General features: G+C 42.5%; 1 protein-coding gene and 1 non-coding gene across 4 annotated transcripts in view; one reads left to right on the forward strand and one right to left on the reverse strand.

Moving 5' to 3' along the window:
• LOC132515877 (carboxyl-terminal PDZ ligand of neuronal nitric oxide synthase protein-like) overlaps positions 1–1,140 on the reverse strand; it is a 306,848-nt gene extending 305,708 nt beyond the window's left edge. For all 3 annotated transcript variants that reach the window (XM_060142236.1, XM_060142235.1, XM_060142233.1), the window contains exon 1: positions 974–1,140. In XM_060142236.1, the coding sequence (XP_059998219.1) occupies positions 974–1,078 (105 nt within the window). In that variant the 5' untranslated portion in view covers positions 1,079–1,140. The remainder of the gene's footprint in view (positions 1–973) is intronic.
• Positions 1,141–24,604: 23,464 nt separating this feature from the next.
• Positions 24,605–24,744, forward strand: LOC132516563 (small nucleolar RNA SNORA70). Its single transcript, XR_009539389.1, has one exon. It is a non-coding gene; the product is annotated as a small nucleolar RNA SNORA70 (small nucleolar RNA).
• The last annotated feature ends 1,669 nt before the right edge of the window (positions 24,745–26,413 follow it).

A 26,413-nucleotide genomic window follows, 5' to 3' on the forward strand; every position in this document is an offset into this window, starting at 1 on the left:
AGACACAACCTACTTGGAGGGGTAGTATTTTCTGTCACTCACCAGTGACAGGCACACAGTAGGTGCTGAGCATCCCTGAGTCTTGGGGGGAGGGCGTCAAGCTGCATGAAGGAAGAGGAGAAACACTCTTCCCCTGTGATAAGCAGCAGGAACCCCAGCTGTAATCTCAGAAACCAGAACTCCTCATTCTGGGAAGTGCATCACGGTGGGAGGGGGGGGCAGCCTTATTCACACCTCATGGTGCAGTACAGAGGCTTCCGCCCCGCCCCCTCTCCCAAGGATGGACCTGGGGCTTTGAGCTGAAAATTCCAGTCACCCCCGATAAATTCTTCAGCAGCGGTCCCCTACTAGCTGTTGAAACTTAACATTAAGCCACAGAACTAGTAACCGGACAGCTTTCACCACACCTCCCCCCTTCAATGACTGGCACTTGCAAAGGAGTCGTGGCAAATAAGGCGTTTAGGAAGTGACTCTGACACCTGGCCGGGGTTACCTGGAATCTAAAAACAAAAACCACCCCTGTATTATTTTCTTCAATCGGGAAGCGGGTATTCCCCCTTTAAAAGACCTTCCTGAAAGCACCTCTCCCAAGGGATCCCAACAGGTTAAATAACACCAAAGCTTCCCTAAACCGATTCTAAAGAACCACGTCCAGGCTGCGCTCACCCACTGGCTTCTCCTCAGAAGAAGAAGGGATCCGGGAAGTAACTCAATCAGTCCTGGATGGGTAAGGATGGGGGAGTCTGCAGGTGGGAGAAGGGGGGTGAAGCAATACCGCTCAAACTTTGCAGTTGCTCTTTAGCAGTTCTGGGCAGGAGCCCGCGGAATACTATACAGAGAAGGGGAGTCACCCTCCCTAACAGAAAGGCCCCCAAATCAGCCTAACCCACCAGCTCTGCGTCCAGGATGGCTGCGCATCCCGTCCACTCACACATGCCCCTCCGGGGCAGTCCCCTCCCTGAGGCCCCCTCACCTTGGCCTCGAAGCAGATGCCGTGCTGGAAGGCGTCCTCGTTGTGCAAGGGGATCCGCAGGTCGTGCCCATCGTCCACAAGGTTGTACTTGGTTTTGCTGGGCATGGTGACCCGCGGTGGACCGGCTCCTCCAGAGGCGGCGGCGGCGGTGGCAGGAAGGGGTTGGCGAGACCCAGGAGACGGGAGGCGAGAGCTGGCGGCGACGGCGCGCGGAGGGGGCGCAAGCGGAGGGGCGCCCTGGCCGCGCGGCGGCCGTGGAAGCCGGGACTCGGAGCGACGCCGAGGGCCGGGCTGCAGCGGGCGGCGCGGATGCGGGCGACGCGAGCGGCGCTGTGGCCGCGCAATTCCTACCGGCGAGGAGGGTGGCGGGGGCGGCGGCGGGAGCTGGCGGCGCGACGACCGGGCTGGGGGAGGGGAGCAGTGGGCGCGCGGCCCGCGGCGGGACTGGGCGCGGCACTGGCCCGGGAGCAGTGGCGCGGACAGCCCGGGACAAGGAAGAAAAGGCGGCAGCGGCAGCGGAGCGGGGTGCCTGTCACGGAGACGCCGGATCAGCCGCGGGCGAGCGGCTCCTCCTGCGGGGTGGGCCCGGGCCGGCTCCTCCCGCGGGGCGTCCAGGCCCCGCCCGCCGCCGGGTCCGCCCCCGCGCTGCCCGCCGAGCAGGTGAAAGTCCCCGAGAGCGCCGCGCCCGGCCCTGCCCGCGTCCAGCGGCCAGACCCCGGGAACTTCGCCCTGGCCCTGGGCAGCCGGGGTCTCAGGAACCCGGGCTCAGTCCTGTTTTTGTTTTTGGCAGTCAGAGTCTGAGCCAAGCTACTGATAGCAGCAGCGGCGCCTTGGATTTTCTGTTTTTGTTTTTTGTTTTGGGAGGGGGAGGGGCGGTGTTGATTGTTTTGTTTTTATGTTTTACCAGGAAGGCCCAAGTCCTGGCCCATATATATATATGCAGATCTGCACTGAGAGTCCCCTTTTCTCTGGAGAATCAAGACTGCACCCAAATGGGAGAGTATCGCAAGTGCTTTGTGTTCGTCCCTTTGAGCCGTGATTTGTGACTTGTGTATTGGGGGGTTGTGGAGATGCCTTTGGGGATGGTGTTAGTATTTAAAAGCCATCAGCCTTGTGGAAATGGAGTAGGCCAAAAAAGAGTACTAAGGACAAAAGAATCCATCACCTTTTTATTTTCTTGAACAACCTATAACCGGGTATGGACAAAATGAGCTTCCAAGTTATTTCTGTCTTATATTATTCTTCCTATCTTAGTAAGTGCTTGAGTTCAGTTTGCCTATTGTTAAAAGGAGGCCCATTCACTTTTCTCCTTTACATCAAGAGTTTTTTGCCAGGCAAAAATGTGCAAAGGAGGAGGTCAAAGGGGCAGTTACTGACCAATTATTTAGTATCTATCAAACCCCATGGGTAGAGGTACATGATAACTATGATTTACATGGCTTAATGTTACCCCAGAGTCACCAAAAGCAACCAAACAGGCCGGTGCCAAGGCCAGCCCAACCTGAGATCACTGAGACCAGATGGTCAGCTCCTCTGTTGAATTCATCAACTTAAACCCGCTTTTAATACCTTATGGACACATCCACCCAGGGCAACCTGAAACCTAAACGTCATTGACTGCTTGTTGTATAGTCAAGGTTTGGCGTCACCATAAAGCATCACAATGAAATTACTTGCAAAAGGCATGTCTTCCTATACTACTTCAATGATAAATTTATGTAAGAGAATGCATTATTGCCATAATTATATTTCTGATTTTGTCCCATAGTGCTAACATACAATTGCCCTTTCCTATATATTGCCTACTCCCTATCTGCTGAAATTACTGCTCAAGATGTAGCATCTTCTGGGATATCTCCTTATATAAAATCAAGCTGATGACTAAAATTAATCACATATATTATGGTGTATAGACTTTATTCATAAATATTAGTAAGAACCAAAAATAATTTGCACTGAGGAAATGCACCACTAACCTTTTCATAAATACAGGACATGAAAGTCTAATCAGGCATGTTTGACTCTTTGAATGTCACCGTGGTTTTAATATGCATCATAATGCACTCTCTAAAACCTGGCACAGGAACTCAACAACTAAAAGGCAAGACCTTAAGTACTTCATTTACATCTCATATTCCCTCCTGAATTTAAAAAGTCTTCTGAACTCCAAATGGCCTTTTTTTCTAGATTAACTTGGGTCCCACTGGACTGCTACATTTATCAGAATTTCATATCTAGCTCTGTAACACATTCTTTGTAGACCAGACACAAAAAGCTAAATCCCCAAAGATATTTCAGGATCTAGTATAGAGACTACTACATGGTAGACATCCAATAATTATTTATGGAATTGAATAATAATAATAGCTAATATTCATTGAGCTTTCTCTATGTGTCAGGCATTGTTCTTAGAGCCTTGCCTGTATTATCTCATGTATTATTCACAACAACCCTTAGGTAAGCCCCATTTTATGAAGAAACTGAGGCAGAGAGGGCTACATAACTTGCCCAAGGTCACACACTTAAATTAGAAAGAAGCCAGAATTTGAATCCAATTCTTTGTCAAGAAGTGTTTCCATCGGCCTGGATTGTCATGAAAATCTTCTTTCTTATTGCAAACGACACGCATATCAAATGCAGGGTCCATGTTTTATTTAGGTGTATTTTGTTGCTAAACTATATTTATTCCACTTCAGTTAGGTGAAATGTTCCCAGAAGAAGAGGACTGTCCTCTGCTTTGGCCTACACCTACTATAACGTCAGAGCCAAACAGGCACAAAAACACCCTTCTTCCAGAAACAATGGGCATCCAAAGTAATTTCCTTTTTTTTAAGCAGTGATTTCAATCTTGTTTTTGCACCTTTAAATACAAGTGAATTTCACCCACAGTATTTCCAAATTTTTTTTAAGTTTTATTTCTTAAAGTGAATGATAGGTACGTGTATCACTTTCCACATCCGTCTGTATTTTAAACATTGCACAATACAATTTTAATCTGAAGTACATTTAATTAAAATATAAATTGCTAAAGCATACAATACTTCCTATGTTAAATTTTATTAAAACTTTGTTTAAAAATGAATTGGAAAAAATCCTAACACAGAACTTTAGAACTGGAAACTACTCAGAGATCCTCTAATCCAGCTCCTTCATAAAGCCAAAGGAATAGAAACCCAGAGAGGTTAAGTAATTTGCCTAATCATCACTATAGACTAGATCTCCTAACTCAGTAATCGTTTCATCACACGAATATGGGTTAAAAATAAATTACCAGCAAACTTTATTTGTAGCACACAGTTGGATCTGAGAAAATTAATTGGCTTTTGATCATAAAATACCTGCTTTTCTATGCTGAGCACTTCCTGTGCATTGTCTCACTTGACCGTAAGAAGCAGGTACTATCAGTATCCACATTTTACAGATGAAGAAACTGAGGCTGGCAAGGGAAATAGCTTGTGTAGGTCATAGAGCGGTAAGTCCTAAGACTCCTTTCATGACTATAACCAACAAAGAATGAAGAGTATGTCAGCTTGCTCAGTACTGCTCGGATACACACACAGAACTCACAAAATCTTTATATAAATAATAGTATTAAATATTAACAACATGTAATGATTTCTTTCCATTAGCTAACAGTTAACTCCAAAAAGCTCCAATTATTTTTTCATGGCACCATTTTTACCTGACACTGTTTCCCCAGGCATATAGATTTAGAAATCATTAGCCCATTTTAACAGGTGGCAGTAAAGATGTTAAATGATTTCTCTGCCACCCCCCAAACATCCTCTATCACTAATAGTCTCTGATCCAAGTTTGGCTTATTATGATCTTTTCTTATGTAAGCAAAAATTTAGGATGTTTGCCCCCATAAAAAAGATTATTCTTAAAGGTATCCCATATTCTGATGCTGGCCCACATCTTTTTCCCCTTAATTGAAACTGACTCCCCCACTTAACCCCCTTTATAAGGGCAAGCCGCATTTCCTATTGAGTCATTTATTTCTGTTTTAAAGGTAAATCTTTCTACAAAATTATGCAAGTTATATTTTTATAAATGGAATACTCTTTCTAATCAACTCCCAGACAGGTATAACTTTTGGGTTCCAAGCTTTCCTCAACAGCTCACTAGTGCGGGCAAAATTAGAGGAGGAGGGAATGCATGTTGAGTGGGAGGAAGTGGCAGGAGATCCCTCCCTCTGTAGCACTTTCCTCACACACCCCAGGACCAGAAAGGCATGAAACAAACAGATCGAAGGGTATGGCTATTTTCAGAGGGCCTGCAGACTGCTTAACAGCCTTCTTCCTCTTGGAACACTTGTGGAGAATTAAGAGATCTAGAGAAAGGAACAAGATCTGAAGAATTTTGAGTTGAAGAAAGAAGGCTGGGTTTCTCTTTTTCTTATACATTCTTCTAAGAATCTCTCTCGGATGGTGTAGCCATTCCCTGCTTCTAATTCAAAAGATTCTTTTTCAAGTTAAAGTTAATAGCTGGGCTTCTTAGCCCTGCTTAATATTTCAGGTGAGAAATATTTATTGATTCGACGGCTTTTGGTCAAAAAGCCTTTCCATCAAAGGCAATAAAATAATATTTAACAAATATTCCTGCTATAATAGTTTCCCAGGGGTATCAGGGGTTATAAGAGAGGTATATACACCTTTAATGCAACAGACACTTTTAAGTGCAGAAGGTAATCTAAGTATGATCAAAGTAAAAAGTGAGAGGCACCATTTCTAAGTGTCATGGGAGGAAAGGGAAGGAGAAAACTCACTGGGACCAGCATGATCAGGAAAGACTTCAAGAAAGAGGTGAAGGGCTTCCCTGGTGGCGCAGTGGTTGAGAGTCCGCCTGCCGATGCAGGGGACACAGGTTCGTGGCCTGGTCCGGGAAGATCCCACATGCCACGGAGCGGCTAGGCCAGTGAGCCATGGCCGCTGAGCCTGCACATCCGGATCCTGTGCTCCGCAACGGGAGAGACCACAACAGTGAGAGGCCTGCGTACCACAAAAAATATATATATAAATAAAAATAAAGAAAGAAAGAGGTGAGGCTAATTATTAGAAAAATGCAAAAAATGCAAATCAATGAGGTACCACCTCACACCGGTCAGAACGGCCATCATTAAAAAGTCTACCAGGGTAGACGCCTGTCAAGCCCAGGCAGAGTCCCTGGTGCAGTGGGTGGTGCAGGTGGCACAGATGGCCTGGCTCTGACCTGGAGGACACCAGGCCACTATGTGCATCTCAGGCGACCGCCCTGCCCCTCCAGCAGCTCCGGGTTCCCATTGCTGCACACCAGCTGGGCGGTTCCAGGGATTTCGATGTCCATGTCTTTGGGGGACCATTACTTCGCCTGCCACATGCTTGTGGGATCTTCGTTCCCAGGCCGGAGGTTGGGCTCAAGCTCCTGTGGTGGGAGCTCCGAGTCCAAACCACTGGACTAACAGAGAACCTCAGACCCCAGGGAATATCAATCAGACTGAGGCCTCCTGGAGGTCATCTCAGCACCAAGACCCAGCTCTATCCAACTGCCTGCAAACTCCATTGCTGGACGTCTTGGGCCAAACAGCCAGTAAGACACCACCCATCAAAAAAAAAATTAAATGACAAAATAATATGTTACAGACGAAGGAGCAAGGTAAAAAACCTACAAGACCAAATAAATGAAGACGAAATAGGCAACCTACCTGAAAAAGAATTCAGAGTAATGACAGTAAAGATGATCCAAAATCTCCAAAACAGAATGGAGAAAATACAAGAAACATTTAACAAGGGTCTAGAAGAAATAAAGAGCAGACAGTGATGAACAACACAATAACTGAAATGAAAACTACTCTAGAAGGAATCAATGACAGAATAACTGAGGCAGAAGAATGGAAAAGTGAACTGGAAGATAAAATAGTGGAAATAACTGCCAGGGAGCAGAATAAAGAAAAAAGAATGAGAAGAATTGAGGACAGTCTCAGAGACCTCTGGGGCAACATTAAATGCACCAACATTCAAATTATAGCGGTCCCAGAAGAAGAGGAGAAAAAGAAAGTGTCTGAGAAAATATTTGAAGAGATTATAGTCAAAAAGTTCACTAACATGGGAAAGGAAATAGTCAATCAAGTCCAGGAAGCACAGAGAGTCCCATACAGGATAAAGCCAAAGAGAAACATGCTGAGACACATATTAATCAAACTATCAAAAATTAAATGCAAAGAAAACATATTAAAAGCAGCAAGGGAAAAGCAACAAATAACACACAAGGGAATCCCCATAAGGTTAAGAGCTGAACTTTCAGCAGAAGCTCTACAAGCCAGAAGGGACTGGCAGGACATATTTAAAGTGATGAAAGGGAAAGCCCTACAAACAAGATTACTCTACTGAGCAAGGATCTCATTCAGATTTGATGGAGTAAATAAGACCTTCACAGATAAGCAAAAGTTAAGAGAATTCAGCACCACCAAACCAGCTTTACAATAAACGCTAAAGGAACTTCTCTAGGCAGGAAACACAAGAGAAGGAAAAGACCTACAAAAACAAACACAAAAGAATTAAGAAAATGGTAATACAAACACACATATTGATAATTCCCTTAAATATAAATGGATTAAATGCTCCAAACAAACCTTATAGACTGGCTGAATGGATACAAAAACAAGACCCATACAAAATAAGAGCCATACAAAATAAAACCAGTACAAAATAAGATACAAAAAACAAGACCCATCTCTTACTGTCTACAAAAGACCCACTTCAGACCTAGGGACACATACAGACTGAAAGTGAGAGGATGGAAAAAGATATTCCAAGCAAATGGAAATCAAATGAAAGCTGGAGTAGCAATTCTCATATCAGACAAAATAGACTTTAAAATAAAGACTATTACAAGAGAAAAAGAAGGACACTACATAATGATCAAGGGATAAATCCAAGAAAAAGGTATAAAAATTGTAAATATTTACGCATGCAATATAAGAGCACGTCAATACATAAGCCAAATGCTAGCAGCCATAAAAGGGGAAATTGACAGTAACACAATAATAATAGGGAACCTTAACACCCTATTTTCACCACTGGACAGATGATCCAAAATGAAAATAAATGCAGAAACACAAGTTTTAAATGACACATGAAACAAGACGGACTTAATTGATATTTGTCAGACATTCCATCCAAAACAACAGTATACACATTCTTCTCAAGTGCTCATGGAACATTCTCCAGGATAGACCATATCTTGGGTCACAAATCAAGCCTTGGTAAATTTAAGAAAATTGAAATCATATCAAGTGTCTTTTCCGACCAAAACGCTATGAGACTAGATATCTATTACAGGAGAAAAAGCTGTAAAAAATACAAACACATGGAGGCTAAACAATACACTACTAAATAACCAGGAGATCACTGCAGAAATCAAAGAGGAAATTTTAAAAGTCTAGAAACAAATGACAGTGAAAACACGACAGGGGGCTTCCCTGGTGACGCAGTGGTTAAGAATCCGCCTGCCAATGCAGGGGACACGGGTTCGAGCCCTGGTCCAGGATGATCCCACAGGCTGTGGAGCAACTAAGCCTGTGCACCACAACTACTGACCATGATCTCTAGGGCCCACGAGCCACAACTACTGAAGCCCGTGTGCCTAAGCCCATGTTCCGCAAGAAGAGAAGTCACCAAAATGAGAAGCCCGTGCACTGCAACAAAGAGTAGCCCCCACTCACCACAACTAGAGAAAGCCTGTGCACAGCAACGAAGATCGAATACAGCCAAAAATAAATAAATAAAATAAATAAATTTAAGAAAAAAAAAAGAAAGAAAACAGGATGACCCAAAACCTATGGGATGCATCAAAAACAGTTCTGAGGGCTTCCCTGGTGGTGCAGTGGTTAAGAGTCCGCCTGCCAATGCAGGGAACACGGGTTCGTGCCCCAGTCCGGGAAGATCGCACATGCTGCGGAGGGGCTAGCACCGTGAGCCATGGCCGCTGAGCCTGCGCGTCCGGAGCCTGTGCTCCACAACGGGAGAGGCCACAAGAATGAGAGGCCCACGTACCGCAAAAAAAAAAAAAAAAAAAAAACCTCAGCAAAATACTAACAAACAGAATCCAACAGCACATTAAAAAGATCATACACCATGAAGAAGTGGGGTTTATCCCAGGAATGAAAGGATTCTTCAATATACGCAAATCAATCAACGTGATAAACCATATTAACAAATTAAAGGAGAAAAACCGTACGATCATCTCAATAGATGCAGAAATAGCTTTCGACAAAATTCAACACCTGTTTATGATAAAATCCCTCCAGAAAGTAGGCATAGAGGGAACAAACCACAATATAATAAAGGCCATATATGACAAATCCACAGCCAACATTGTTCTCAATGGTGAAAAACTGAAACAATTTTCACTAAGATCAGGAACAAGACAAGGTTGCCCACTCTCACCACTATTATTCAACATAGTTTTGGAAGTTTTAGCCACAGCAATCAGAGAAGAAAAAGAAATACAAGGAAACCAAATTGGAAAAGAAGAAGTGAAGCTGTCACTGTTTGCAGATGACATGATACTATACATAGAGAATCCTAAAGATGCTACCAGGAAACTATTAGAACTATTCAACAAATTTGGTAGAGTAGCAGGATACAAAATTAATGCACAGAAATCTCTTGCATTCCTATAAACTATTGATGAAAAGTCTGAAAGAGAAATTAAGGAAACACTTCCATTTACCACTGCAACAAAAAGAATAAAATATCTAGGAATAAACCTACCCAAGGAGACAAAAGACCTGTCTGCAGAAAAATATAAGACACTTATGAAAGAAATTAATGATGATACAAAGAGATGGAGAGATACACCGTGTTCTTATTTTGGAAGATTCAATATTGTGAAAATGACTATACTACCCAAAGCAATCTACAGATTCAATGCAATCCCTATCAAACTACCAATGGCATCTTTCACAGAACTAGAACAAAAAATTTCACAATTTGTATGGAAACACAAAAGACCCCGAATAGCCAAAGCAATCTTGAGAAAGAAAAATGGAGCTGGAGGATTCAGGCTCCCTGACTTCAGACTATACTACAAAGCTACAGTAATCAAGACAGTATGGTACTGGCACAAAAACAGAAATATAGATCAATGGAACAGGATAGAAAGCCCAGAGATAAACCCACACACATTGGTCACCTTATCTTTGATAAAGGAGGCAGGAATGTACAGTGGAGAAAGGACAGCCTCTTCAATAAGTGGTGCTGGGAAAACTGGACAAGTACATGTAAAAGTATGAGATTAGAACACTCCCTAACACCATACACCAAAATAAACTCAAAATAGATTAAAGACCTAAATGTAAGGCCAGAAACTATCAAACTCTTAGAGGAAAACATAGGCAGAACACTCTGTGAGATAAATCACAGCAAGATCCTTTTTGACCCACCTCTTAGAGAAATGGAAATAAAAACAAAAATAAACAAATGGGACCTAATGAAACTTAAAAGCTTTTGCACAGCAAAGGAAACAACAAACAAGATGAAAAGACAACCCTCAGAATGGAAGGAAATAATTGCCAACAAAGCAACTGACAAAGGATTAATCTCCAAAATATACAAGCAGCTCATGCAGCTCAATATCAAACAAACAAACAAACAAATCCAAAAATGGGCAGAAGACCTAAACAGACATTTCTGCAAAGAAGATACACAGACTGCCAACAAACACATGAAAGAATGCTCAACTTCATTAATCATTAGAGAAATGCAAATCAAAACTACAATGAGATATCATCTCACACCGGTCAGAATGGCCATCATGAAAAAATCTAGAAACAATAAATGCTGGAGAGGGTGTGGAGAAAAGGGAACCCTCTTGCACTGTTGGGGGGAATGTAAATTGATACATCCACTGTGGATAACAGTATGGATGTTCCTTAAAAAACGGCAAATAGAACTACCATATGACCCAGCAATCCCACTACTGGGCATATACCCTGAGAAAACCATAATTCAAAAAGAGTCATGGGGCTTCCCCGGTGGCACAGTGGTTAATAATACACCTGCCAATGCAGGCGACACAGGTTCAAGCCCTGGTCTGGAAGGATCCCACATACCGTGGAGCAAATAAGCCCTTGCGCCACAACTACAGAGCCTGCACTCTAGAGCACGTGTGCCACAATGACTGAGCCTGCATGCCACAACTACTGAAGCCCACGCACCTAGAGCCCATGCTCTGCAACAAAAGAAGCCACCGCAGTGAGAACCCCGCGCACTGCCAGAAGGAGTAGCCCCCACTCCGCACAACTAGAGAAAGCCCGTGCAGCAATGCAGACAAAAATAAATTTAAAGAGTCATGTACCACTATGTTTACTGCAGCTCTATGTACGATAGCCAGGACATGGAAGCAACCTAAGTGTCCATCAACAGATGAATGGATAAAGAAGATGTGGCACATATATACAATAGAATATTACTCAGCCATAAAAAGAAATGAAACTGAGTTATTTGTAGTGAGGTGGATGGACCTAGAGTCTGTCATACAGAGTGAAGTGAGTCAGAAAGAGAAAAACAAATATCACATATATATATGGAATCTTAAAAAAAAAAAAAGGTTCTGATGAACCTAAGGGCCAGACAGGAATAATGACACAGACGTAGAGAATGGACTTGAAGACACGGGGAGGGGGAAGGGTAAGCTGGGATGAAGTGAGAGAGTAGCACTGACATATATACACTACCAAATTTAAAATAGATAGCTAGTGGGAAGCAGCTGCATAGCACAGGGAAATTAGCTCGGTTCTTTGTGACCACCTAGACGGGTGGGATAAGGAGGGTGGGAGGCAGACGCAAGAGGGAGGGGATATGGGGATATATGTATGCATATCGCTGATTCACTTTGTTATACAGAAGAAACTAACACAACACTTTAAAGCAACTATACTCCAATAAAGATGCTAAAGAAAAAAAGTCTACCGGGAATTCTGTGGCGGTCCAGTGGTTAGGACTCTGCAGTTTCACTGCCGAGGGCACAGGTTCAATCCCTGATCAGGGAACTAAGATCTCACAAGCCACACAGCCAAAAAATAAATAAAATAATAAAATATCTACAAATAACAAATGCTGGAGAGGGTATGGAGAAAAGAGAACGTCCTACACTGTTGGTGGGAATGTAAATTGGTGCAGCCACAATGGAAAAGAGCATGAAGTTTCCTCAGAAAACTAAATATAGAATTACCATATGGTCCAGCAATCCCAATCCTGAGCATATACCTGGACAATACTATAATTCAAAAGGATACATGCACCCCTATATTCATAGCAGCACTGTTCACAATAGCCAACACATGGAAACAACCTAAGTGTCCATCAACAGATGAACAGATAAAGATGTGGTAAACATATACAATGGAATACTACTCAGTCATAAAAAAGGAACAAATAATGCCATTTGAAACAAATGCCATTTGAACAAATAATGCCATTTGGATGGAACTAGAGATTATCATACTAAGTGAAGTAAGTCAGAAGGAGAAAGACAAATATCATATGATATCACTTATATATGGAATCTAAAATATGGCACCAATGAACCTATCTACAAAGCAGAAACAGACTCACAGACACAAAAATCACACTTGTGGTTGCCAAGGGGAAGGGGGGAGGGAGAGGAATGGACTGGTAGATGCAAACTATTACATTTAGGATGGATAAACAAAAAAGTCCTACTGTATAGCACAGAGAATTATATCCAGTCTCCTGGGATAAACCATAATGGAAAAGAATATTTTAAAAAGAATGTCTCTATGTATAAAACTGAGTCACTTTGCTACACAGCAGAGATTCGCAGAACATTGTAAATCAACTCTATTTTTTTTAACATCTTCATTGGAGTATAATTGCTTTACAATGGTGTGTTAGTTTCTGCTTTATAACAAAGTGAATCAGTTATACATATACATATGTTCCCATATCTCTTCCCTCTTGCGTCTCCCTCCCTCCCACCCTCCCTATCCTACCCCTTTAGGTGGTCACAAAGCACCGAGCTGATCTCTCTGTGCTCTGCGGCTGCTTCCCACTAGCTATCTATTTTACTTTTGGTAGTGTATATATGTCCGTGCCACTCTCTCACTTTGTCACAGCTTACCCTTCACACTCCCCATATCCTCAAGTCCATTCTCTAGTAGGTCTGTGTCTTTATTCCCGTCTTGCCCCTAGGTTCTTCATGACCTTTTTTTTTCTTTTTCTTAGATTTCCTATATATGTGTTAGCATACAATATTTCTTTTTCTCTTTCTGACTTACTTCACTCTGTATGACAGACTCTAGGTCCATCCACCTCACTACAAATAACTCAATTTCGTTTCTTTTTATGGCTGAGTAATATTCCATTGTATATATGTGCCACATCTTCTTTATCCATTCATCTGTTGATGGACACCTAGGTTGCTTCCATGTCCTGGCTATTGTAAATAGAGCTGCAATGAACATTTTGGTACATGACTCTTTTTGAATTCTGGTTTTCTCAGGGTATATGCCCAGTAGTGGGATTGCTGGGTCGTATGGTAGTTCTGTTTTTAGTTTTTTAAGGAACCTCCATACTGTTCTCCATAGTGGCTGTATCAATTTACATTCCCACCAACAGTGCAAGAGTGTTCCTTTTTCTCCACACCCTCTCCAGCATTTATTATTTCTAGATTTTTTCATGATGGCCATTCTGACCGGTGTGAGATGATATCTCATTGTAGTTTTGATTTGCATTTCTCTAATGATTAATGATGTTGAGCATTCTTTCATGTGTTTGTTGGCAATCTGTATATCTTCTTTGGAGGAATGTCTATTTAGGTCTTCTGTCCATTTTTGGATTGGATTTTTTGTTTTTTTGATATTAAGCTGCATGTGCTGCTTGTAAATTTTGGAGATTAATCCTTTGTCAGTTGCTTCACTTGCAAATATTTTCTCCCATGTGCAAAACCTTTTAAGTTTCATTAGGTACCATTTGTTCCTTTTTGTTTTTATTTCCATTTCTCTAGGAGGTGTGTCAAAAAGTATCTTGCTGTGATTTATCTCATGGAGTGTTCTGCCTATGTTTTCCTCTAAGAGTTTGATAGTGTCTGGCCTTACATTTAGGTCTTTAATCCATTTTGAGCTTATTTTTGTGTATGGTGTTAGGGAGTGTTCTAATCTCATACTTTTACATGTACTTGTCCAGTTTTCCCAGCACCACTTATTGAAGAGGCTGTCCTTTCTCCACTGTACATTCCTGCCTCCTTTATCAAAGATAAGGTGACCATATGTGTGTGGGTTTATCTCCGGGCTTTCTATCCTGTTCCATTTATCTATATTTCTGGTTTTGTGCCAGTAGCATACTGTCTTGATTACTGTAGCTTTGTAGTGTACTCTGAAGTCAGGGAGCCTGAATCCTCCAGCTCCATTTTTCTTTCTCAAGATTGCTTTGGCTATTCGGGGTCTTTTGTGTTTCCATACAAATTGTGAAATTTTTTGTTCTAGTTATGTGAAAAATGCCAGTGGTAGTTTGATAGGGATTGCATTAAATCTGTAGATTGCTTTGGATAGTAGAGTCATTTTCACAATGTTGATTCTTCCAATCTAAGAACATGGTATATCTCTCCATCTATTTGTATCATCTTTAATTTCTTTCATCAGTGTCTTATAATTTTCTGCATACAGGTCTTTTGTCTCCTTAGGTAGGTTTATACCTTGATATTTTATTCTTTTTGTTGCAATGGTAAATGGGAGTGTTTTCTTAATTTCACTTTCAGATTTTTCATCAGTAGTGTATAGGAATGCAAGACATTTCTCTGCATTTTTTTTTTTATCCTGCTACTTTACCAAATTCATTGATAAGCTCTAGTAGTTTTCTGGTAGAATCTTTAGGATTCTCTATGTATAGTATCATGTCATCTGCAGACAGTGACAGTTTTACTTCTTCTTTTCTGATTTGGATTCTTTTTATTTCTTTTTCTTCTCTGATTGCTGTGGCTAAAACTTCCAAAAGTTGTTGAATAATAGTGGTGATAGTGGGCAACCTTGTCTTGTTCCTGATCTTAATGGAAATGGTTTCAGTTTTTCGCCATTGAGGACCATGTTGGCTGTGGGTTTGTCATATATGGCCTTTATTATGTTGAGGAAAGTTCCCTCTATGCCTACTTTCTGCAGGGTTTTTATCATAAATGGGTGTTGAATTTTGTCGAAAGCTTTCTCTGTGTTGATTGAGATGATCATACGCTGTTTCTCCTTCAATTTGTTAAGATAGTGTATCACGTTGATTGATTTGCGTATATTGAAGAATCCTTGCATTCCTGGAATAACCCCACTTGATCATGGTGTATGATCCTTTTAATGTGCTGTCGGATTCTGTTTGCTAGTATTTTGCTGAGGACTTTTGCAACTATGTTCATCAGTGAAATTGGCCTGTAGTTTTCTTTCTTTGTGACATCTTTGTCTGGTTTTGGTATCAGGGTGATGGTGGCCTTGTAGAATGAGTTTGGGAGTGTTCCTCCCTCTGTTATATTTTGGAAGAGTTTGAGAAGTATCAGTGTTAGCTCTTCTCTAAATGTTTGATAGAATTCTCCTGTGAAGCCATCTGGTCCTGGACTTTTGTTTGTTGGAAGATTTTTAATCGCAGTTTCAATTTCAGTGCCTGTGATTGGTCTGTTCATATTTTCTATTTCTTCCTCGTTCAGTTTCAGCAGGTTGTGCTTTTCTAAGAATTTGTCTATTTCTTCCAGGTTGTCCATTTTATTGGCATAGAGTTGCTTGTGGTAATCTCTCATGATCCTTTGTGTTTCTGCAGTGTCAGTTGTTACTTCTCCTTTATCATTTCTAATTCTGTTGATTTGAGTCTTCCGTTTTTTCTTGATGAGTCTGGCTAATGGTTTAACAATTTTGTTTATCTTCTCAAAGAACCAGGTTTTAGTTTTATTGATCTTTGCTATCATTTCCTTCATTTCTTTTTCATTTATTTCTGATCTGATCTTTATGATTTCTTTCCTTCTGCTAACTTTGGGGGGGGGTTTGTTCTTTCTCTAATTGCTTTAGATGCAAGGTTACGTTGTTTATTTGAGATGTTTCCTGTTTCTTAAGGTAGGGTTGTATTCCTATAAACTTCCCTCTTAGAACTGCTTTTGTTGCATCCCATAGGTTTTGAGTTGTCGTGGCTCCATTGTCATTTGTTTTTAGGAAATTTTTGATTTCCTCAGTGATCACTTGGTTATTAAGTAGTGTATTGTTTAGCCTCCATATGTTTGTATTTTTTACAGATCTTTTCCTGTAATTGATATGTAGTCTCATAGCATTGTGGTCGGAAAATATACTTGACATGACTTCAATTTTCTTCAATTTACCAAGGCTTGATTGGTGACCCAAGATATGACCTATACTGGAGAGTGTTCCATGAGCACCTGAGAAGAAAGTTTATTCTGGGTTTTTTGGATGGATGTCCTATAAATATCAATTAAGTCCATCTTGTTTAATGTATCATTTAAAGCTTGTGTTTCCTTATTTATTGTCACTTTGGATGATCTGTCCATTGGTGAAAGTGGGGTGTTAAAGTCCCCTACTATGATTGTGTTACTGTCGATTTCCCCTTTTATGGCTGTTAGTATTTGCCTTATGTATTGAGGTGCTCCTATGTTGGGTGCATAAATATTTACAATTGTTATATCTTCTTCTTGAATAGATCCCTTGATCATTATGTAGTGTCCTTCTTTTTCCTTTGTAATAGTCTTTATTTTAAAGTCTATTTTGTCTGATATGAGCATTGCTACTCCAGCTTTCTTTTGGTTTCCATTTGCATGAAATATCTTTTTCCATCCCCTTAACTTTCAGTCTGTATGTGTCTCTAGGTCTGAAGTGGGTCTCTTGTAGACAGCAAATATATGGGTTTTGTTTTTGAATCCGTTCAGCCAATCTGTGTCTTTTGATGGGAGCATTTAGTCCATTTACATCTAAGGTAATTATCCATATGTATGTTCCTATTTCCATTTTCTTAATTGTTTTGAGTTCGTTATTGTAGGTCTTTTCCTTCTCTTGTGTTTCTTGCCTAGAGAAGTTCCTTTAGCAGTTGTTGTAAAGCTGCTTTGGTGGTGGTGATCTCTCTCAGCTTTTGCTTGTCTGTAAAGGTTTTAATTTCTCCATCAAATCTGAATGAGATCCTTGCTGGGTAGAGTAATCTTGGTTGTAGGTTTTTCTCCTTCATCACTTTAAATATGTCCTGCCACTCCCTTCTGGCTTGCAGAGTTTCTGCTGAAAGATCAGCTGTTAACCTTATGGGGATTCCCTTGTGTGTTATTTGTTGTCTTCCCCTTGCTGCTTTTAATATGTTTTCTTTGTATTTAATTTTTGATAGTTTGATTAATATGTGTCTTGGCGTGTTTCTCCTTGGATTTATCCTGTATGGGACTGTCTGTGCTTCCTGGACTTGATTAACTATTTCCTTTCCCATATTAGGGAAGTTTTCACCTATAATCTCTTCAAATATTTTCTCAGTCCCTTTCTTTTGCTCTTCTTCTTCTGGGACCCCTATAATTCGAATGTTGGTGCATTTAATGTTGTCCCAGAGGTATCTGAGACTGTTCTCAGTTCTTTTCATTCTTTTTTCTTTATTCTGCTCTTCAGTAGTTATTTCCACTATTTTATCTTCCAGGTCACTTATCCGTTCTTCTGCCTCAGTTATTCTGCTATTGATCCCTTGTAGAGAAATTTTAATTTCATTTATTGTGTTGTTCATTGTTGCTTGTTTCATCTTTAGTTCTTCTAGGTCCTTGTTAAATGTTTCTTGCATTTTCTCTATTCTATTTCCAAGATTTTGGATCATCTTTACTATCATTATTCTGAATTCTTTTTCAGGTAGACTGCCTATTTCCTCTTCATTTGTTAGGTCTGGTGGGTTTTTATCTTGCTCCTTCATGTGTTGTGTGTTTTTCTGTCTTCTCATTTTGCTTATCTTACTGTGTTTGGTGTCTCCTTTTCACTGGCTGCAGGTTCGTAGTTCCCGTTGTTTTTCGTTTCTCTCCCCAGTGGCTAAGGCTGGTTCAGTGGGTTGTGTAGGCTTCCTGGTGGAGGGGAGTAGTGCCTGTGTTCTGGTGGATGAGGCCTGATCTTGTCTTTCTGGTGGGCAGGTCCACATCTGGTGGTGTGTTTTGGGGTGTCTGTGGCCTTATTATGATTTTAGGCAGCCTCTCTGCTAATGGATGGGGCTGTGTTCCTGTCTTGCTAGTTGTTTGGCATAGGGTGTCCAGCACTGTAGCTTGCTGGTCGTTGAGTGAAGCTGGGTGTTGGTGTTGAGATGGAGATCTCTGGGAGATTTTCGCTGTTTGATATTATGTGGACCTGGGAGGTCTCTTGTGGACCAGTGTCCTGAAGTTGGCTCTCCCACCTCAGAGGCACAGCACTGACTCCTGGCTGCTGCACCAAGAGCCTTTCATCCACACGGCTCAGAATAAAAGGGAGAAAAAATGGAAAGAAAGAAAGAGGATAAAATAAAATAAAGTAAAATTAAAAAGTTATTAAGATAAAAAATAATTATTACGAAAAAAATTTTAAAAAGTAAAAAAAAAACAAAAAAAATATGTAGGGACAGACCCCTAGGACAAATGGTGAAAGCAAAGCTATACAGACAAAATCACACAGAGAAGCATACACATACACACTCACAAGAAGAGAAAAAAGGGAAAAAATAATATATCTTTGCTACCAAAGTCCACCTCCTCAATTTGGGATGATTTGTTGTCTATTCATGTATTCCACCAATGCAGGGTACATCAAGTTGATTGTGGAGCTTTAATCCGCTGCTCCTGAGGCTGCTGGGAGACATTTCCCTTTCTCTTCTTTGTTCGCACAGCTCCCAGCGGCTCAGCTTTGGATTTGGCCCCGCCTCCGCGTGTAGATCGCCTGAGGGAGTCTGTTCTTTGCTCAGACAGGACGGGGTTAAAGGAGCCGCTGATTCGGGGGCTCTGGCTCACTCAGGCCGGGGGGAGGGAGGCGTACGGAGTGCGGGGCGGGGCCTGCGGCGGCAGAGGCCGGCATGACGTTGCACCGTTTTTAGGCGCGACCTGCGTTCTCCCGGGTAAGTTGTCCCTGGATCCCGGGATTCTGGCAGTGGCGGGCTGCACAGGCTCCCCGGAAGGGAGGTGTGGGTAGTGACCTGTGGTCGCACACAGGCTTCCTGGTGGCGGCAGCAGCAGCCTTAGTGTCTCATGCCGTCTCTGCCGTCAGTGCTGTTAGCAGCGGCTCGCGCCCTTCTCTGGAGGTCCTTTAAGCGGCGCTCTGAATCCCCTCTCCTCGCGCACCTTTTGGGAGGTCTGAGGGCTTCTACAAGCGTTCAATAGGTGTTCTGTAGGAGTTGTTCCACGTGTAGATGTATTTCTGGTGTATCTGTGGGGAGGAAGGTGATCTCCACGTCTTACTCTTCCGCCATCTTGAAGCTGCCCCATCTCTATTTCAATGAAGGAAGGAAGGAAAGAAAGCAAGAGAGAAAGAGTGAAAGAGAGAGAGAAGGAGGGAGAGAGGGAGAAAGGGAGAGAGGGAGGGAGGGAGGGAGGAAGGAAGGAAGGAAAGAAGGAAGGAAAGGCATCCCGATTGGAAAAGAAGAAGGAGGAGGAAGAGGAAGAGGAGGAGAGACTTGAGTCTGGCTTGAAAAAGGGAAAGTAGTTAATAAAGGGCAGAGCAGGAGGAGAGCAGAAGACATGGAAGCAGGGTGTGAAGAGACATTAGTCTGCAAAGTGTCTTCAGGGAACAGTGAGGAGATAAGCTTGCAGGATGGAGTCCCTACTGGAGCACAGGGGTGATAAGACTGCCAGCAAATCTGGAGGTAGCAGAGGAGGCATTGACACGTGGCTGAGATGACCGCACTCTGTGGGAAATGTTTGAACTGGGATATGACCCGGGGTGCTAATTCAGCAAGATTACCCTCCTCCCCCCAACCAAAAAGAAGAAAAGAAAAGAAAACAACATATGTTTCCTGACCCTTTTATTTAAGCTACAATTGAAAAATGGCACTTAAAGCAAATGATTGGATTTTCCATAATATAAGAGTGTGTGGAGAGTTGACCAGATAGTCCTTGCGCCATTCTCCTATACCCACAAATAAAGGATGAGGGACACAGATAAAGCTGCAACCAATTATGCCTCAGGATCGTGGGTTCCAAAGTACCTCCACCCCGCTCACTTGCAGATGCTAGTTTCTAATTCTTGCTTCTCTTCCACTTTAGCTTTAGGCCTTCTCATTGGCTGACAATTTGAGTATTATTTATGTGGGCCATTAGTTTTGTTTGGTTTATTTGTTTGTTCATTGGTTTGTTTTAGTGGCAAAGAGAATTTAGTTTAGCTGCTCCACTGGAAATTGATTTTAGGACCTTCACTTTTACCCTTCCAAACTTAGAACTCTATTCCTAAATCTGGGCCGACTTTTCGTTAGTTATCTATTTAAAACACCAAGTAAGCTCAGCTGTTAAAGTTGGAGATTGTCTGCTCGACTAAATCTACCCTGTCATTGTAAATGATCTCGGTTCCTCTTTATAAAAGCCGCATTCTTAAGATAAGATGACGCAAGGGTTGTAAAAAGACTATGGAAACAGTTGGAAATGCAATATAAGTAAATATTTTATTTTCAGATCTCTCTTTGGAGGTGTAAAGCTTGTAAGCAACTTAGTAGCTGCTTAAAAAATAAAGCTTCCTCCAGACCCCCCACTAGCGTGCTTAAAAAAAATAAGGAAGAAAGAAAGAAAGAAAAATACAGATGTGCAGTGCACCCAGGTGCGTTTGGGCATTTAATTCTTCTTCCCAGGTCCTGGATCGCCCACTTGGGGCTTTATGTGTGAGATCTCAGTTTCAGTTACCCCAGACTTTGATTAGCATAACAGGTTCTTCCCTCCACACTCTGATGTTGTCTTTTAAAGTACACACAAAGGGAGTGGCACAATATGTTTTTTACAAATTACAAGCATTTCAGGATAAGTAGCAAATTAAATGTTCAGACCTTATCCAGATCCAGCTTTAGCAGTTTTCCATCATTAGCAACTGCCTCATTCCCTTAAAAGGTCTTGTAATCTCTTTTATAAATCCCTTGACATCACCAGCTGGCCCCTCTCCACACCACTCAGAGCATTTTTCCTGAAACAGTGCTGGAGGGGCCTCAGAATTTTCCACCTCTCTGAGCAGCGGGCTGTGCCATTTACTGGCCAAAGGCAGCCTCTGTAATTTGAGCTCCACAGACATGATAACACTTTAACTGCAGCCAAGCTTAACTCAGAACAAACGTGCCTCAAGTCCATACCTTTTTGGAAAAGCAGCCCGTTCTAAGATCTAGAGCAGTGACAGGGTTGAGGTGGGGCTGGGGTGGGATGGATGTGCTGGGCACATTACTAATGTGTACTGTGCCCAGTCACCTGCCTCCTGGTGGCGCCGTGTCCATTCCTGAGACAGAGGCCTCCGTCCCTATCACTGTCTAGTGTCCATCCACCCAATATTCCAAGAAAGGTCCTTAGCAAACCTAATGGTGGAATGGGGTATTCTGATTACTCAAATTTTCTGGTTAGTGGGAAGTTACCATGGATCTAGGGTTTACCAGTGAGAATAAGTCTATGATTTTAAAAAAGACATATTTCTGAACAGATATTTGTACACCTGTGTTCATAGCAGCGTTATTCACAATAGCCAAATGGTGAAAACAGCTCAAATGTCCATCAAAGATGAAGGGATAAACAAAATGTGGTGTATACATACAATGGAATATTATTCAGCCTTAAAAAGAATGAGATTCTGAGGCATGCTACAACATGGGTGAACCTGAGTACAAAACACTAAGTGAGCCAGTCACGAAAGGACAAGTAGTGTATAATTCCATTATAGGGGGTGCCTAGAATAGGCAAATTCATGGAGACAGAAAGTACAATAGAGATTACCAGGGACTGAGGGGAGGGGAGGATGGGGAGTTATAGTTTAGTGGGTATTGAGTTTCTGTTTGGAATGATGAAAAGGTTCTGGAGATGGAGAGTGGCGATGGTTGTACAACAATATAAATGTGCTTAATGCCGCTGCATTGTATATTTTTAAATGGTTTAAGTGGTTTTTTAAAAGCATGTTTCTGAAGATATTGTATCTTTAAACAAGGTATTTGGGTTTCTTGACTACAGGGTCACTGCTGCAAGTATCAGTGACCATTCTGCTGACGAGCAGAAAAGTTCTGATTAACCAGGTGTTCTAATTCGGATGATCTTAAATCATCACACATGCGCTCTACTTTGTGACACTTCAAGTTCTTCTGGAGACTAGTTGGGATATTAAACAGACAAAAAAAATGACACATTTTGAAATATTAGAATACTTGAAAGACCTTGAGACCATCTCATACCCTACCTCAAGGCAGTCTTTACGGTTATTTCCGTGGAAGTTTGGACAGATTTTAGAACTCAAAGGGTTGTGTGTAACTGGTTTCCACCTAAACATCAAGGGTAGTGTAAAAAGTCTCTTGCATTTCCCAGCCGTGGGAGATGATGTTATTGCATTCAGTATGCATTTGCTGAGTGCCTACTATATGCCATTGTCATGAAATACATCATTTATTCAACAGATATTTATTGGTAATTGTGTGCCCTGTGAAGAGCTCTGAACAGTGGAAAGAATAGATGGAACGATTCCTGTTCTCGAGGAACTCACTCTGATCTATCAAAGAGCTAAGACGGGTATTCAGATAGTACAGACACAAAGCAGCAAAAGTAGGTACACAGGTGATGTCATAAGGGTTCAGAGTGCGAGAAATCACTCTGTATGGCAGGGATGGGTGGTAGTGGGTGGTAGGGTGTGACGCAGGGAAAACTTCATGGAGGCGGCAGGATGTGAGCTTGACATTGAAGGCTTATATTACTTCCATGGGCATGATCAGCAAAGGGCATTCCAGGCAGAGGAAACAGCCAGTCACACTTGCTAACCATCGCTTAATGTACCTGAGGCTGCAGTGCCCCACCTCCCAAGCCTCCCCGGCAGATGCATCTTGAGGTTACCTGAGACTTCTCTGTGGTCAGCCAGTGAGTCCTGCTCAACTGTCCACTGAGCTCTGCAGTCCCTTCCCAAATTAACTCCAGGGGACCGGCCACAGAAATTCCAAAGGGGATGAACAGGACTTGCCAAGACCTATCTGAGCTCAGACCTCCATCCTGTGGCTTTGTGTCCTTGGACCAGAAAATGACAAGGGTCCCAACAAAGGGCTTTTCCTCCTGTTTTAGCCAAGAGGGAAAGGAGATAGAAAAAGGAGATAGAACAAGTAGTTGCTTGTTCAGGACACAATTCTTTATAGAAAAGAAAGTAATGTAATGCTCTGGGCAGAGAATGAAGCCTGAACTTATCTACAGGCCAGTCTTACACACTTGTGCACGTACATGCACATGCATACACACACATACATGATTTCAGGGGCAAGAAGGAATTGCAACACCTCTGTTCTGCACTCACCCACAGCCCACACCACAAAGCCAAAGGATAAAATCCTTTATTTCACAACGCAAATCCCCCAGAGGGATTGCACATTGACCTCTGAGAGTCATACTCTGATAGAGCATGTTTTCTTGACATTTGCTTCTGTGGAGAGAAGGCGGGCCTGGCCCCCCAAGGAGGGGAGGGGAAAGCACATATAATGCTCTCCTGCCACATGCTAGGAGGCGCCTGGCACTTTCACTGACTTTATCTCATTTAATCCTCACAACAACTCTGGAGGTTGGGGATCGCTGACTCCAGCTGCAACTAAGAACTAAGGCTTCAAAGTCATGCCTATCTGTTTTAAATTCCAGGCAGCATCCAAGAGTGGGAAAAAATGTAGGAAGAGGCAAACTTTTCCAAATGCACTTCTCCAGCTTGCCCAAATTTGACCTGATGTGTGTGTGTTTGTGTGTACGCAAACACACACACAGGTGTAGCAAAGACACAAGTATGGGCTCAGCCATCACGCTGCCTGAGTTTAAATCCCACTCCATCACTTAGGAGCTCTGTAATCTTGGTAAGATAACCTCTCTGTGCCTTTCCATCTGTAAAATGGAAACAAGAGTGGCATTTACGATATTTGAGATATTCTTCAAAATAGTATGGGACAGAGAATTAGGTATGGATACAGATAAAACAAGAATGCCTGTGAAGGGAGTTCCTTAGCGGCCCAGTGGTTAAGGCTCTGCGCTTCCAAAGCAGGGGGCACGGGTTTGATCCCTGGTCGGGGAGCCAAGATCCCACATGCCCTGTGGCATGACCAAAAAATTAAAAATTAAAAAAAAAAGAAGATTGGCTATGAGTTAATAATTATTATACATGGGGGTTTATCCCATTCTTTTGGTCTACTTTTGTATATGTTTGGAATTTTCCATTAGAAAAGTTTTAAGCAGTATTACTCACAAGAGCCCAAAGGTGGAAACAACTCAGATGTCCATCAACAGATGAATGGATAAACAAATTGTAATATGTATAATACATACAATGGAATATCATTTGGCTTTGAAAAGGAATGAGGGACTTCCCTAGTTGTCCAGTGGTTAGGACTCCGTGCTCCCAATGCAGGGGGCCCGGGTTCGATCCCTAGATCCCGCGTGCTGCAACTAAGAGCCGGCGGGCCGCAACTAAAAAATGATCCTGCATGCCACAACTAAGACCCAGTGCAGCCAAATCGAAGAATGAAATTCTGCTTTCTGCCCCTTGGGGGCCCAGTGTGCAATGGCTGAAAATAGCAGCCTCCTCAGTAGTGTACGCAGCCTGTTGCCTGTACGGGTTGCCCTCAGGGACCTTGGAGACAGCCCTTTCCAGTGGACCTTCATGACCGGCATGGTGTCCCCAATCTAGACTCCAGACAGGTATGCGCAGTGCCTTTGGAAAGCTCCAGGGCACAGTGGCCAGGGTTCACACTGGCCAAGTCACAATGTCCCTCTGCACCAAGCTGCAGAACAAGGATCATGTGATTGAGGCCCTACGTAGGGCCAAGTTCAAGTTCCCTAGCTGCCAAAAGATCCACATCTCCAAGGAGTGGGAATTTACTAAGTTTAATGCAGACGAATTTGAAAACATGATGGCAGAAAAGCGGCTCATCCTGTGATGGCTATGGGGTCAAATACATCCCTCATCACAGCCCCCGGACCAATGGCGGGCCCTGCACTCATGAGAGACTTGGCACTGTCCCTTCCTTACTCACGCCCACCAATAAATCCTACTTTCCTGTCAAAAAAAAAAAAAAAAGAATGAAATTCTGACACATGCTACAATGTGCGTGAACTTGAAAGAATTATGCTAAGTGAAATAAGCCAGTCACAAAAGGACAAATACTGTACGATGCCACTTATATAAGATACCTAGAATAGACATTTTCATAGGGACAGAAAGTAGAATAGAGATTGCCAGAGCCTGGGAAGAGGGAGGTAATGGGGAGTTACAGTTACTGGGTACAGAGTTTTTGTTTGGGATGATGAAAAATTTCTGGCGATGGATAATGGTGATGGTTACACAACATTGTGAATGTACTTAATACTGCTGAATTGTACACTTAACATGATTAAGATAGTAAGTTTCATGTATATTTTGCCACAATAAAAAAAAAACAATGAGATCATACTTGTAAAGTACTTAGAGTTTTGGGTACATCGTAAACTCTCAATATTAGTTAGTATTATCAGATGCACATCCAGTCTCTTAGAGACATGTTTTGGGACTATGTTGCATTGTCTGGCCCACAGGATTTCTCTTCCCAGACCCTGTGTCCAACCCTGTGCATGTCTGTATTACCTGGGTCTGTCTAGCTTGCAAAGCCCCCTTGTTTTTATTCTCTCACCGAATCCTCATGAGAACCTTCTGAGAGAAGTGTGAGTATGGTTCCCATTGTGCAGATAAGAAAACTAAGGATCAGTCAGGGAGGTTATGGGGTTTTTCCAACAGCAGGTAGGCAGAAGCCAGGTCTAGAAGGCAAGCCCTCCACTCCTCCACACCTTCTGTGCATTCCTTCTCTTTAGTCCTTGACTCCCATACCCCACTCCACTGTAAACCTGTCTGCCTGTGGCTCCTTTGATGGGAGGGGCTTCTGGAAAGAGGCACTCCTGCAAAGCCAAGACCAAGGACTTGGTTCTATGCCTTCATTATGGCTCCTCAGGGGGACTGAGGAACTCTGTAAACTGGGAGGGCAATGCCCTCCCTGAAAGGTTTCCAGGGATCCCCCTGCCCTAATGCCCCTCTCGAAGCAATCGCAGTCTCCTTCCCCACACTTCTATCTTGCTTTACTGACCCAGTCCCACGTGACATCCCTGCAAGCCGAGAAGTGAAATGTCTGATACTGCCCCCGAGTGATAGTGTTTTCCCAGCGTTCAGAACATCTCAGGCTGCCTCGACCTCTACCTCTGGCGTTTACAACATAGGAGACCACTTTTCCCCATCCACCACACAGTCTCTTTACAGTCCTTGTCATACCCTGGTCTCTGGGTTTA

The sequence above is a fragment of the Lagenorhynchus albirostris genome, chromosome 2, assembly GCF_949774975.1.
Source record: "Lagenorhynchus albirostris chromosome 2, mLagAlb1.1, whole genome shotgun sequence".
In the NCBI taxonomy this organism is placed as follows: Eukaryota; Metazoa; Chordata; class Mammalia; order Artiodactyla; family Delphinidae; genus Lagenorhynchus; species Lagenorhynchus albirostris.